Raw genomic sequence first — 15746 nt, forward strand, 5'->3', positions numbered from 1 at the left:
AAAGGGACATGCGCAACATTACAAATTTGTAATGTTGTGCGCATCATTTTGATGTTTAGCGGTGCTTCAAAAGCGCCACTAAGGGGTCTTTTTTGGCTCCTTTTTGCATCAAATAACATTGATTTACCTTTTTTTTGCTGACAATCCATCAAGTGCACTATGGATGGTTAGCACCATTAAGCATGGGTTTAATACCTATGCATTAAGATCACTGTATATATAGAGTAATGTGCCTGTCTTGCCTCCTCAAAGTTGCATTTTTAGTATTTTTCTCATATCTAACACCATAGATGTAATCTATAGGTTTTGTTTAATGGAAAACTGCTTTTGGATCACCAAAATCTGACTTGTATACATGTTTTTTTTTTTGTGATCCAAAATCAATGGCTATGAAGGTACCGAATTTTTATTTGCTAATAAAAAGCAGTTTTTTCGTCAAAAAATATGATCCGAGAGTCGATTCCCACTAAATCAAGCATGCTAAACGCATCTAACAATTCAGATTTATCATAAAATACTTTAAAACTGTGGGACAATGAGAAATGGGGCCTAATATATATATATATATATAAAATGGGTATGTGCTAAAGCCATTTGGTGCTAAAGCATGCTGATAGCATTGAAAACCCTTTACTGGCACACTAAAAGCACCAGTAAAGGTCCTGCTAAAGGTCTGAGACCTTTACTTGTGCTTTTAGTGTGCCACTATAGACCTTTTTCAAAAATAGGTTCAACTTTTAGTGGCACGCTAAAAGCTCCAGTAAATATCCTAGATCTTTAGCAAGATCTTTACTGGTGCTTTTAGTGCGTCACTAAATTTTTTTTTTACCCAAAAATTATATTTTTAATGCAATTTTTGCATTTTTGCATGATGATTGTCCGTCAACACACGCAATATGATGAACGAGCAATGCACTTTAGCACCAATGTGGTTTAACAGAAACCTATTTCTCTTTCTCTCTCTCTATATATATATAGTTGTTTTGTGCAAATCTGACTCTGCATGTGTTAGGCATGACGGACACTCGTATTTTTGTATAGAAAACAGAATTGTTAATTATTGAATATTTATGAAAATTATAAACCAATTTCTTAAAATCTTATAAAAACATACCCAGGTGGACGATCCAAGAGTCATTCCAATAAAATGAAGTATGCAGATCACATCCTAATGGTCTGTATGGCCAGATTTAAAAAATAAAAAAACCCATCAAAAGCCCAATAAACCAGCGGCATGCTAGTAAAGTGCTAGGCAGCCTACTACTCTATTGGGTCCTTTGGGTTGAGTTGTTCCACTAAACAAAGCTGGGGCAAGGCCTATGCTCCAACAAGGTCAGCCAAAAATTCTGCCACGTGCGACTCATGGCGTTGAGTCACTCTTTGGAGTGTCCCCTTGTTTTTTTTTTCCAACCTTACTTGATACAGGGCATTTTGATGCAAAAATCACAAAACCAGGTTGATAGAGGGTAAACCAAAATTCCAAAAACCAAAACCATTTTTTTTAACCTTCCAGAAACCAGGTTAGAAACTTGGGTTTTCAAAACACCGAATCGTCCAGCGTGTCATCTAAACGCCTCCTGTAAGTGTAAACAATGGAAAAAGAACTGAAATGGAAATAAAGCCCTCCTTCGTCTTCTCTCTCTCTGTCTCTCTCTCTCCCGTCTGTGCATGTGAGAACCTCTCCAACAATGGATCTGGGCAGATGGCCTCCTGAATCAATTGCTCCTCCCCCCAATGTCCCATACTCCCACCATTACCTTCCCCAACCTCACCCCTCGTCTTCCTACTCCTACCCTCCTGCCCCTCCTTCCCCATCAAAGGAACCAGCAACCATGCACTCCCTCTACCACCAAGACTACGGTCTTCTGGTGCCCCAACCCACAAGCCACGCTTACGAGTACCTTGCTCATCCTGATCCTGCGCTGAGGCCTCCTGGTATAGAGTATGGGTCACCCACTGCTGCGGTTGGGAACCCTTCCTATGCCCCACCAATTAGGGCCCAGGCGCCTTACCATGTCTTCTACACTTACCAGAAAGACCCACATAAACAGCAGGCTTTGTTGGCCAAGGAATCGATTCGGCAGTACGGGGTGGATCCCCAGGTCTATGGAAATGTAAGCCTCTTTCCTACCTTTCTAGGTCTCTTGAGTTTCTTAGTGTTCGGTTTGATTCTTAAGCTTAATTTCGTGTATTCTATGAAGCACTGAATTGGGTCATTTTTGGTTTATTGTGTTTCTTCTTGAGGTTGGTTGTACACCGTTTACTTTGGTTTCTTGTTGATGATGTTTTTCTGGTTTGTTGTTCTAGTTGTTTTAAGTTTATGCTGTTCTGTAATATGCCTCGTTTAGTTTATTCTATCTTGGTGGATTGGAGAGTTGTAGTACCAGCCTGAAGTGTTGTTGGTTTGAAGAATTTAATAGTTTGGATCAGATGATAAGGTCTCGATGGGAGAAGACCAATTTAAGGGACTTCTCTTTAGCTATGCATGGGTACCTCAAAATGCCCAATCTGCTAGACGAAATATAAGATCAATTGTTTGTTTCTATAAATATTTTATACCTTCCACTTTATGTTTTAGTGGAGCTCTTAGTTTTCAGTAGTTATACTATGTATGTTATGTTGTATATGTGCAATATAGACAACCCAAATTCACCCTCACACCCTTCTTTTGTGAAAAAATCATTTCATAGCAGCGGCACCACCCATGCCTATGTGACATAGTTTAGCTTTAAAGGTTGCTAGGGAGTTTTAGTTTATAGCATATGATAGTCTTGATGGAAAATGTGCAGTGGATGGGCAGGGACCAATTCAATGGTTAGCTTTGAAGTTTTGCTATTGAGTTTTGAGTTGAAGATTCAAGAAGGCCCCTTGTCATTGGGTTGCCTAAGATTAATCTCAATGGCACCATCTGATAATAAATTTGAACAAAGGTTTAATATTCATGTGCATAACAGATGGTTAGTGTAATGAAGTATGCAAAAATATAACCAAATGATGCAAAAGCATCAACAAAGTCCAATAATGGACAAACACAATGGTGCAAGGAGAATACAAGGAAGAAGTCCACAATGGGACAATACTAAAGCTTTAAAAAGGCAACATAAACAAGTAAAGAATATAAAGTCTTTATTTGAAGAGAGCTTGAGAAGTTTAGCAATAACAAGGGGGGCATCACCTTATACACAACAAAGGGGAGGTGAGAGACCATTGGGAGCTCCCACATAGAGTTGTTGAGAGCTCCCACGTAGAGTTGTTGAGAGCTCCCAACGGTCATATTTATGACCGTTGGGGCCCCAACGACTCTATGGTGCCCCCCCAATGTAATTAAAAAAACAAAAAACAAAAAACAAAAAAAAATTACATTTAAATAAAACTAAAAACCTATCCAAGTAAAATAGTTGTTTTTAGAAATAATTATGTGAAAAGACAAAAATACCCCTATCGGGTAATGTACACAAAAACATGTATATATATATATTTTAATACCCCTCAAACTTTACGGGGTGAAAAAATCCGCCAACTGGTACTATGATGTAATATACAATAAAGTAAGAGTTCCTCTGAGATATTCATCACGTACATAGTGATAGTCCATCTCAATATGTTTAGTACGCTCATGGAAGGTGTGATTGCTTGCAATGTAAATTGCATTTTTATTATCGCAGCACATCTTCGAAGGTGTGGAGATAACTATGTTCATATCAATAACAAGTTTTCATTTGACATTAATGACTTATGGGGTTTCTATCTTCTTATCATCTGAAATACCAGACTTAGTACAAATGTCAGTAACAAGTTTCATTTGAGAAAGAATGTACCCTCTGGGAGAATACACAACTTTAATACCTAAGAAGTATCTTAAGAAACCTAAATCAGACATGTCAAAATTTTCTTTTAAAATATTTTTAATGTCATTGATTCTTTGCGTATCACTTCCAGTGATAATCATATCATCTACATAAAGTAGAATAATAACAACCATATAACCTGTACTTTGAACAAAAAGAGCAGTGTCAGTATAACATGAACGAAAACCCAAATGAGTCATCACATTATTAAATTTATCATATAAGTCATCACATTACTAAATTTATCATGTCAAGCTTTTAGAGCTTGTTTTAGATCATATAAAGCTTTTTTAAGTTTAAGAAAATTTTCTTTTCTAATGCAAACCCCCTCTGGAGGATCCATGTAAACTTCTTCATTTAATTCACCATTTAAAAAAGTATTTTTTACATCTAGTTGATAAATAGGCCATTGTTTAATAGATGCAACGACTACGAGGGTCCTAACACTAGTCATCATAGCAACCAGGGCGAATGTTTCTTCGTAGTCAATACCATACTCTTGAGAGTATCCTTCGACCACTAGTCTAGTTTTGTAATGTTCTAAAGACCCATCACTCTTGGTTTTAACTTTAAAAACCCATCTACATCCTATAGATTTCTTTCTTATGGGTAATGAAGTTATCTACGAAGCTTTAGCTTTTTCAAGAACACTAAGTTCTAAATACATAACTTCAACCTATTGTGGAAGATTTTTTGCTTCATTATAATGAGATGGTTCATGAAATGAATGAAATGCAATTAAACATGACCTATATTTTGGTGTTAATGTGTCATAAGATATAAATCTATTTGGTGGGTTGGAAATACGATTGAATCTTCTAAGAGAGGTTTCCTCTAAGGTTGAATTTTGAGAATATTTTTCTAAAGCATTTAGAGGATTTCTTTGATCACACCGGGTATAAGTTTGTATAGGTCTATCAACAATATCATCATTTATATGTATTTCTTCTTCCATATTCTGGTTACTATTTTCATTTACATTTAGGGGATTATCCCCACCGTCACCCAAGGAATCATCACAAGAGTTTAACTCTTCTTGTGGTAAAAGATCAAATAAAAACGTATATTCAATTTCATTATTGTCTTTGGTCTTCTCAAAACCATTTTCATTTTCTAAAAAGGTTACATGTTTAGAAACATATAGTTTGTTGTTTTTAGGATCAAAACATCTATATCCTTTTTGGTTTTCTCCGTAACCCAAGAATACACATTCAATGGCTTTTGGAGACAATTTATCTCTTTTATTAAAAAGTACAAAGCACTTACAACCAAAGATCCACAACCTATTGAAGTCGGGTGCTCTTTCAAATAATTTTCATAGGGAGATATGTTTTATAAGGACGATAAGACCATTCTATTTATTAAATAGGTTGATGTTAGAGCGGCCTCGACCCAATAACTTTTTGGAATTTCTTTAGAAATAAGTAATGTCCTAGTAGTTTTTAAGATGTGTCTATGTTTTTTTTGGCTAATCCATTTTGTTGGGGAGTTTTAGGACATGATTTTTGGTGACAAATTTCATTTGATTCTAAATAATTTTGAAACTCATTTGATAAATATTCACCTCCTGAATCAGATCTAAGAATAGAGATGTTGCTTAAAAATTAATTTTTAGCAGTCATATGAAATTTTTTAAAGAAGGAGAATGTGAAAGTATCCTTGATAAGATAGTAGAATCAAGGTCTCAATATTCTTGATGACAAGCACGTGCACATAAGCACAACAAGAACACGTAGAACACTTGTGCACAAAAGCACAATACAAAAACACTCAAATGCTCAAAAGCATACAAATGAACATTAAAATCTCATAAAAATCACTATTGGGCTTTAACCCAAAGCCTTGCCTTTACAAAGGGGAAAGCCCCTATATATACACACAAGAGGCCTTGTGGGTGGGTGGGGGGGGGGCAACATATAGCTGTTGGAGCCCCTCCAATGGTCACAATTGTGACCGTTGGAAGGGCCCAACAACTATATGGTTGGGCCCCCAAGGTTTGGTCAAAAAGTCAAAAAGCAAAAAAGATAAAAATACAACTACACCTTCATCCCAAAACAATTGGGGTCGGCGATATGAACCAAAAAAGATAAAAATACAAAGAATAAAAAATGTAAAATTTACATACATATTCGTAATGTGAATATGCGCAAAAAACAGGAAATACCTAAACTACCCCTACGTCTAATAAATGAGGAAATACATATTTTATATATGTAAAAAGTAAATACATATATATATATAATATGTATATGTAGTACCTTTTATATATATAAAATATATATTGATTACAAGATTGAGATACATATTTTAACACCCCCCCTCAAACTTAGGGCAGAAGGACCGAAAGTTTGCTAAGAAGAAAGTTGAATCGCGGAGCACACAATGCTTTGGTGAATAAATCTGCCAACTGATATTCTGAAGTTACATATGGAAGATCTATGACTCCTTTCAGATAATCTTCTCGAACATAGTGACAGTCCATCTCAATGTGCTTTGTTCGCTCGTGGAAAGTATGATTTTTAGCAATGTAAATTGCGCTTTTGTTATCACATCATAACTTGGTGAGCCCTTCTATGACAATTCTCCTATCTTCCAAAAGCTGATGAATTTACACAATTTCCATGGTAGTAGTTGCCATGACACGATATTCAGCTTCAGTGGAGGATAGAAACACTTTTTGCTGTTTCTTGCATCTCCATGAAATTAGCGAATTTCCTAAAAATACATAGAAGCCAGTGGTGGAGTGACGGCTATTCGGGTCACCTCCCCAGTCTGAATCAGTATATGCAATTAATTTTAAATTAGAGGAAGGTGACAAGAAAACTCCCTTATTTAGAGTACCCTTTATGTATCTTACGACCCGCAAGACGACACTCATGTGAACTGAAGTTGGTGCATGCTGAAACTGACTTGTCGTCAACGATCCTACAAGCTGTCTGTAGGGAATAGGATCTGAGAGAGGAACACCATCATCAATCTTCATTTTAGCTCCTACTATAGCAGGAGTTTCACAAACCTTATCATCTGTAATACCTGACCTGTCAATAATCTCAGATGCAAGCTTAGTTTGAGACAAAAAATACCCTCTATGAGAGTATGCTACTTCAATACCCAAAAAATAAGTTAGAAATCCTGAGTCAGACATTTCAAACCTATCTTTTAAAATTGATTTTATGCTTTTAACCCCTTTAGAATCGCTTCCGGTTATAAGCATATCATCCACATATAGAAGCAAAATAACAATCCCTGCATTAGTTTTTCTAACAAATAAAGCAATGTCGGTAAAGCAAGAAGAAAAACCATTTTCTAACATTACTGAGTTAAACCTATCATACCAAGCCTTAGGGGCTTGTTTTAAACCATAAAGTGCTTTTATAAGACGAAACACTTTCCCTTTTGGGGGCTCTATTCCAGGTGGAGCATCCATATATACTTCTTCATTCAAATCACCATTCAGGAAGACATTCTTAACATCCATTTGATAGATGTTCCATTTGTTGATTGATGTAACAGTGATGAGACTTCAGGCAATGACCATTCGGGCCACATGCGCAAAAGTTTCTTCATAGTCAATCCCATATTCTTGACTATATCCCTTGGCAACTAATCAAGCTTTATATCTCTCAAGAGATCCATCACTTTTAGTTTTTACCTTAAATACCCACCTACATCCTATGGTTTTCTTACCCTTAGGGAGATCTTGGAACTCCCAAGTCTTTGCTATGTTGAGAGCTGAAAGCTCACATTCCATTGCTTTTAACCATTCATCATTCTTTTTGGCTTCTTCGAAGTTTCTAGGTTCTACATAGGAATGAATGGCGCTAAGGTAGACTCTATGTTTAGGAGTGAAGGAATCATATGAAATGAACCTAGAAGACATTTTTCTATTTCTCTAAGTTCTTCGTAAGTTTTCATCATTTGTTGAATTAGAGCCACCAGATTCACTGTATCTTTCAATTGCACTTCTAAAATTGTTTCTATCTCTATGGGTATATGTTATAGGTTCTCTTAATGCTTCTTCATTACTATGTTGTGAGCTAGGGGATGAGAAGAATCATCTTCTTTATCTTTGATGTCATTACAAGTCATCACTATCTTCACTGTCATCATTATGAGCTAACATTTCGAATAAGAAAGAATAATCATGTTTTCTTCAAAGGATTCACCTTTTTCAAAACCATTAACATTTTCCAGAAAACTCACATTTCTGAAAACATATAACTTATCATTCTTGATATCATAACAATGAAACCCTTTTTGGGTTTTTGAATATCCAAGAAAGGCACAGGGAATAGCTTTTGGCGAAAGCTTATCGTTCTTATCAGTAAGAACAAAGCATTTACTACCAAATATTCTCAACCGACTATAGTCAGGTTCTTTAGTGTATAATTTTTCAAAGGGCGAGATATTGTTCGAGTTTTTAGAGGGCATCCGATTTATCAGATAGACAAATGCTAAAGCGGCTTCAGCCCCAAAACCTTTTGGGATGTTTTGAGAAACCAACAAAGTTCGAGTTGTCTCTATTATATGTCTATGCTTCCTTTCGGCTAACCCGTTTTGTTGAGGGGTTTTTGGGCAAGATCTTTGGTGAAGAATACCATAGCTTTCAAAATAATTTTTGAATTCACTTGAAAGGTATTCTCCACCAGAGTCAGTTCTAAAAATTTTGAGATTCTCATTAAACTGATTTTTGACCATCATATGATAGGTTTTAAAAGTAAAAAAAACTTCATATTTGTGTTTAAAAAAATAAATTCAACAATATCTCGTGTAATCATCAACAAAAATAACATAATAAGCAAAGCCACTTTTGGATAAAACGGGTGCCAGACCCCATACATCGGAATGAACAATTTCAAACGGTCTAGTTGTAAACATAAATTTTTGAAGAAAATGTAATTTTTTCATTTTCCCAAGTATATAATCATTACAAGTGAAATCACTTTTACATAAACTTTTGAGTTTTGACAAAAGGCAAATGAATTTTTTTTATAATATTTGGATGTCCGAGTCTCTTGTGCCACACATTAATATATTTTTATTGGACAACATTACAAAAAGAATTCTTTGAAACTTGAAGGGAATCAACATAGTAAAGATTGCCCTTCTTAGAGCCTTCCCCAATCAATCTCCCGGATTGGCGATCCTGTATCCAACATTTGTTAGATGAGAATTTTATATCACATTCATTATCTGAGAGTTGAGAAACGGAAAGCAAATTTAAATTTAATTTGGGTATAAATCTAATTTTTGGAATAAAGAATTCTTGTTTTTCAAAATTTCCCATTCCTTTTACTTCAAGAGATGTTCCATCTGCGGTTGAAACAAAGGATGAAGAAATTTTTTTTGTATACTCGGAAAAAGAATTAAAACTTGGGGTCATGTAAAAAGAAGCACCCGAATCCAAAAGCCAAGAGGTCTTACCGGCGAGAGAAGAGGTTGACATGGCGGCTCCGGAAATGACCCTTTTTAGAAGAGGTTGAAGAGCATCTACAATTTGTTGAAGAGAGAGGGCCCCACTTGAAGATGATGGGCACTCTTGAGATGTAGTAGCCATGGCAAGAACCTTCTTCCACTTTGGGCAAATAGGCTTGATGTGCCCCGGTTCCTTACAAAAGTGACAATTAAGCTTGCTATAGTCCCTCCTTCCTCCTTGTCCGCTTGGATTTTGGTTTTTGAAATGAGGAGACTTGTAGGTCTTTAAGTTGCTCCCCGGTCTTGAAACGACATTCACACCTTCATTTTCTTCGTTATTGGATGGTGTAGCTAGAACACTTGGATTGTTCTTCCTTACACCCATCCGAGTCTCTTCCCCTCTCAATTTAGTTATGACATCTTCAAGAGAAGGAGAAGTGAAGGCAGATAAAAGAGAAGACCGGATTTGTTCGAATTCGGGCCTAATGTAACGCCCCAAAATCGTGGACTTGAAACCTTTTATGAAAAAGGTTGAAAGCTTTGAAATCAATCATTTATTAGAGTTTAAAACAGAAGTTCAGCGGAAGATCAGGTTCAAAACAACAAGTCCCTAGACCTTGGGCACATTACAACCAAAAGCAGATTTCCCTTTACAAACCGATTTGCAATTCAAATATATATTTTATTGAAATGAAAAGAAGAACCACATTTTGGTAATACAGTTTTAGAAATCCAAAGTTCTAATAAAAAGAGATGCTTTCAAGGAAACCTTATACCACATCTATCAAAAGAGTCCCCAGGAGCGCAACGTCAAGAAAGGGCATTGCCTTGAATGCATCGCGTCATCGTGCCATCGTAAGCTGTCTCAACCTGTTCACTACCTGCCCATGAAAATGGGTCAGTCTCACAACAGACTAGCAGGGGTGCAAAGGACAAGAAAGAGCAAAAGCTGCAATAAGTAAGATAAACGTTAGCTAAAGCAGGAACAAACAAGACTAACAGATCTAACCAAATATGCTATAGAATAAACAAGGCTCTAGTAAGGCAAACAACTACGGACAAGAGCAAGAAGGATTATAGTGCTAAACAAACAACTATAGCAATCTCACAGATATAATAGGTGAAGAGTAACTAACTTTATCCACCAGCCAAGCAAAGCAATTGCATAAGACAGGTATTCATAACACTCGTAATACATATACAAGTACCATTATATGGTTCAGTCTATCGGCCCGTAGCTATGATATACAAACATGTAGCAGTTATATCACAACATGCAACAACTAGCATAATGCTAGTATTATAAGTAACTGACTAGTATGAGAAGCTAATCATTACTTAGCAGAACTGCGCAAGCAGTTTAACCAACAAGGGTAACGCCTCGACAGGCGTACCTAGCTCAACGAGTAACATACCTAACTACCGAGCTAACAAGCAAGCAAGCAACACACGTCACAACATGCATATCTCATGATCATGTGTATAAGTTATATCTTGTCTCATTACTAAGCAGGCCGTTGTGGGTACGCACAAGGCAAAACGTAGAAACAGCCGAGATCGATTCGGGGGTCCATTATGCTATGTATTTTATTATACCCCAAATGACTGACTGAGTCCGCTTCCTAAGGAGACGGTCTGTGACCAAGAGAGTAAATCCCCAAAGGAAAACAAAGGCCCAATGGATGCGCATCCGTACTTCTGCAGAAGTGGCCCAAAGGATTTCCCCTAATCTTCGATGACTGGCGAAGGTCGGATCTTTGCCCGAGATTGTCATTAATGACTGTCCATCGGAGTTTTGTACCATCCATCCTCTCTCTTGATGAACCGTCCCGAATGAGCACGACGGAGGGTTTCTTAACCGCCGTCCCATTCTCATGCTCTGGTCTTTCAACCCAATCGAGCATCTTGCTTGTGAAGGCGCATGATTATTATTTAGGTGAGTTATACGCGCCATTGCGCGTTCGAGGCAAGCACACAATTCTCATCCTACTCATCGCAGTACGCATCGTACCTATTCAAAAGTATAATCACGATGAAAAGGGGTCAATCCCCAGTGAGGGTAGAAACATCACTCTTGTGATCTCAAACACATGCCATTGCATGTTCGAGGCAAACATAGACCTCTCATCCTACTCATCGTAGTACGCAACGTACCTGTTCAAAAGTACAACCACGATGAGAGGGGTATGGATCTCTCACAGGAAATCCAATGCTTCTACTTTACAGAAGCCCACAGTGAACTCATTCCAGTTCCAACTGATCGTGCTCGGATCCTATAGACAATCGCGAGCAAACTGCCTATTAGGCGCAAACAATATAACAGGACTAGCTCAATATGTCAATATACGCTTAGAGATTACTATAGACCTTTCGTCCTGCTTTTCGTAGTCCAAACATATCGTACGTGACTAAGGGTACAACTACTAGAGGAGGAACATGGATCCCTCGTAAGAGATCCAACAATACCTTCACGAAGGAAGGCGCTACAAACATGGTTGAACCAGAAAGCCTAGAAACTAGGTCTTGTATCAGAGGTGAGGTAACGCCGATCTAGTGATGGCGCAAGTACCTCGCTAGGATCCCCGCCCTACTCGTGCACAGGATCCTAAACAAGGTTATCTAAGTCGTATCGAATAGGCAAACTAAGGTTGTACACATTTATCCCAAATACATCGATTTGGGAGGTCCGACCGCTACCTCTGCTTTACAAGCTATACATCTTGAAAATAGGTTTGCACCTAAGACCATCGTCTTTGGAGAACTGAAGTGCATAAGTGTGTGTCGAGACCTTTAAGACAAGTGAAACGATATACACTATACACTCGAAACTGCACTCGCTGACAAGAGGCAAACTCGTGCACATACTAATACAAAGGCAAAACGAGGGACAAGACTCGGTGGGCGAAGCCGCACCGCAAGGGTAAAACGCTAAAGCTCCACACGAGGTATGAGATCATACCTCGATCATCGTAACGCACAAGCAGGCAACTACACAAGCAACTCGTGAGGTATGAGATCCTATACTGACTACGCAAGTGTAAAGGACGACTCACGAGGCATGGGGTTTCCTCGATAACGATAAGCGTAAGCAAGTGAAGAAGCATACGACGAAGATAGAATACATGCATGAGCAAGGCATAGGCACGAAGTGCGGCAACAAGATAAAGACGAACACATACAAAAGGTAAGTGCAAGAGCAAGCACGACAACACAGGAAAGTAAAGTACGGAGAGTAAAGCAGAAGCAAAGCCATGGCGCATAAAGCGCGGGGCAACAAGTAAATGCAGGAAGTAAAGTGCAAGAACGTAAAGGAGGACCAGGATGTCTTGGAGTAAAGACAGACATGTAAAAGTAAATGCCAGGGCGCAAAGCGCGGGGCAATCAGGAAAGTAAAGTGTGAGAAAGTAAGAGGACAAGGATCGCGAAACCGCGTCCTTGAGTTATGGAATGTAAAGACAGAAATGAAAAGCCTAGGCACATATAGCGCGACGGCGACAGAAAGGAAAGTGCAGGAAAGTAAAGAGGACAAGGATCGCGAAACCGCGTCCTTGAAGGTAAAGACATACGTATATATATTATACGTATACATATATCGTCCTCTTTTAGTTATCTTTCTTATTTGAGCATTTGTCAGTTCATTGTCTTTTCACGCAAGAATCCCCTACCTTAAGGGGTTGCGGGTCCTCGTACGCATGCAACGTAGGCAAGCAAGAGCTCGAGCCACAGAGGGCGAGCTGGATCCACTGTTCAACCTGGAGAGCTTAGATCGTTAGTATATGCAAAAAATAAACAAGCAACAAGGCAGCAAGTTCTCTTGTCTGCAGGAGCTTCTGCATCCTGCAGACAAGGGTGCCAGAGGCAGGGGCCTCAGCCCTGCTTGGCAACAGCAGCAGAGGCAGGGAGCAGGAGCTCCCTGTCTGCCAGGCACAAAGAAAGGCAAGGGAGGGAGCAGAGGCTCCCTGCCACAACAAGGCAGGGGGAAACACCCCCTGTCAGAACACGAGATAGGGGCGCAGCCCCCTGCCGGCAGCAAGAACAAGGCAAGGGGGCAAAGCCCCTTGCCGAAGAACAAACACCGAAATGCAGGGGGGCAAGCCCCTGCCTGAAAACAGGAAAGCAGGGGGGCAGAACCCCCTGCCGAGAGGGAGCAAGAGAGCAGGGGGGCAGAACCCCCTGCCGAGAGGGAGCAAGAGAGCAGGGGGGCTCCGCCCCCTGCTGGGACAACAGAGGGTGCAGGGGGCTCCACCCCCTGCAGGGGAAACAACAGAAGGCACGGGGGCCTAGCCCCCTGCCGGCAAACAAAAGAAGGCAGGGGGGCGAAGCCCCCTGCCGAGAGGCAACACTAAGGCAGGGGGACCCCTCCCCCCACCGAGAACCAACAACAGAGCAGGGGGGGCTCAGTCCCCCTACTGACCCACTGCAAAAAGGCAGGGGGGGTAACCCCCTGCCGACAAGAGGCGACAGGGGGCTCAACCCCCCTGTCGACTAACAGCAAAAAGGCAAGGGGGTAACCCCCTGCCGACAAGAGGCGACAGGGGGCTCAGCCCCCCTGTCGACTAACCGCAAAAAGGCAGGGGGTAACTGTTAGAAAGTGAGTTGGAATACATTGGGTTCAATAATGAACCCATACATATGCACGTGAAGTGCAAATATACCCATTAAAGGGAAACAACACAAGCACATAATGTGCTAACCCATAAAACCCATAAAAAGGGAAAAATATGACATAAAGTCATAAGTTGCATATCATTGAAGAAACAATGGACAAGGGGTAAAAAGCCCATTACAAATGGAGCATAAGCTCCCTCAAGAAGTGAGAAAATACAAAGGGGAGAGCCCCTATTTATAAGCAAGAAAAGGAGCCACAAAGGGGGCTCCCAAGAGAGTCGTTGGGAGCCCCCAACGGTCACATATGTGACCGTTGGAGGCTCCCCAACGACTCTTTGGGGAGCTTCCCCATGTGGCACTAAAGCCTAAAATAAAAAAGGGAAAAAATAAGAAAAATAAAAATGGTAAATTACAAGCAATATTCCAAAGTGGAATATGCGCAAAACAGGAATTTACAGAAATACCCTTTTGGGTGAATAAAGAATATATATTTATATTCATATATATATAGATATATATATACATATATATATATGTATATGTATCTATATATATATGAATATAAATATATACGAGATTACAAATGACGATAATACACATATTTTAACATCCCCCTCAAACTTTGCGGGGAAAAACCCGAAAGTTTGGAAAATCAAAGGGAAGTCTTGAGACGAAGTCCAATTCTTCAGCAGCAGTGCTCAACAAGGTTCTATGCATCCTGCAGCAGCATTGCTGTGTTCAGGTCAGTAACCGAGGTTCAAGCTGGGTCAGACCGATCAGATTTGGTCTGGTCCGACCAGCCTGACCTAGGCCAGTTCGAGGAAAGGGCTGGTTGAGCCAAACCCAGTCCATTCTCTGCACTCCCACTCACCGTGCGTGCGCGCGCACACACACACACACACACATATATATATATATATATATATATATATATATATATATATATTGTAAGTGCATGTAAGAAATCATGTATGAACTTAGATTATATACAATACACAAATTGGAAACCAGAATCACATTTTCTCGATTCCAAATACAAGAATTAAATATTTTCTTTTTGATGAATGATCAATGCAATTGATTAAACTTGGTATTCACAACCACAATACGTGAATCAAATGCAATAACAATCTTATGTCCAAAATACTCGGACTTCTAACTCACTCTTAATAGAAACCAACACTCACAGAAGAAAAGATTAGACAAAATGTGAAACCTTAAAATCTAAGATCACCGATCAAGCATAAAAATGAATATTCAAAATTCTAGTGGTAATGCACGATATTGAACAAATTATGATCTATAAAAATCTATTTTTTTTTAATCTGTCAGGAAATCATTCCCCAGTTTTATTTTATTTATTTTATTTTTGGACTAGGCCAAAGAAAACCTCCTCTTTACTGACTGTGTATTGGCTTTCCTCTGGTTTGTAAAACCCTTTTTTTTTGTATTTATTGGTCTATATGTGCTATTTTTACTCGCTACCAGTTTTTAGGCATCTCATTGCCGAACCCCAACAAGGATTTAAACTTTGGGTTATTTGGAGGGACAGCATAATAAACCTTTTGGTGGTGGAAGAGGAAAGAGGCGATTGAGTCCTATTAAAGTAAAACAGAAGACAATCCAATTATCAATGACCACGTTTTGAATGGCAAGATAGACATTACCAGATTTGGAAGATGCACCCTCAAGGAAAGATATTAAAAACTTTTTTTTATTCATATCTCAACATTTGTTCTTATTCAAAAATATCTCAACATTTGTGGAAAGCTGTTCAACAGCGGTATAACGTCTTAAGAAACTGTTACACAAACACCATCATAAAAGCAGAACACAATAGGGATATAACGTATTGGGAAACTGCTATACACACAC

The 15746-nt window shown here is 38.9% G+C and overlaps 1 protein-coding gene across 1 annotated transcript in view; it reads left to right on the plus strand.

Moving 5' to 3' along the window:
- Positions 1–1617: 1617 nt before the first annotated feature.
- The window catches only part of LOC149813194 (uncharacterized), a 70448-nt gene continuing 56319 nt past the window's right edge, over positions 1618–15746 (plus strand). The window contains exon 1 of the mRNA XM_089990861.1: positions 1618–2114. Coding sequence (XP_089846987.1) covers positions 1689–2114 — 426 coding nt within the window. The 5' untranslated portion in view covers positions 1618–1688. The remainder of the gene's footprint in view (positions 2115–15746) is intronic.

The sequence above is a fragment of the Nuphar pumila genome, chromosome 16 (assembly GCF_984573655.1).
Source record: "Nuphar pumila chromosome 16, dmNupPumi1.hap1.1, whole genome shotgun sequence".
NCBI lineage: Eukaryota > Viridiplantae > Streptophyta > Magnoliopsida > Nymphaeales > Nymphaeaceae > Nuphar > Nuphar pumila.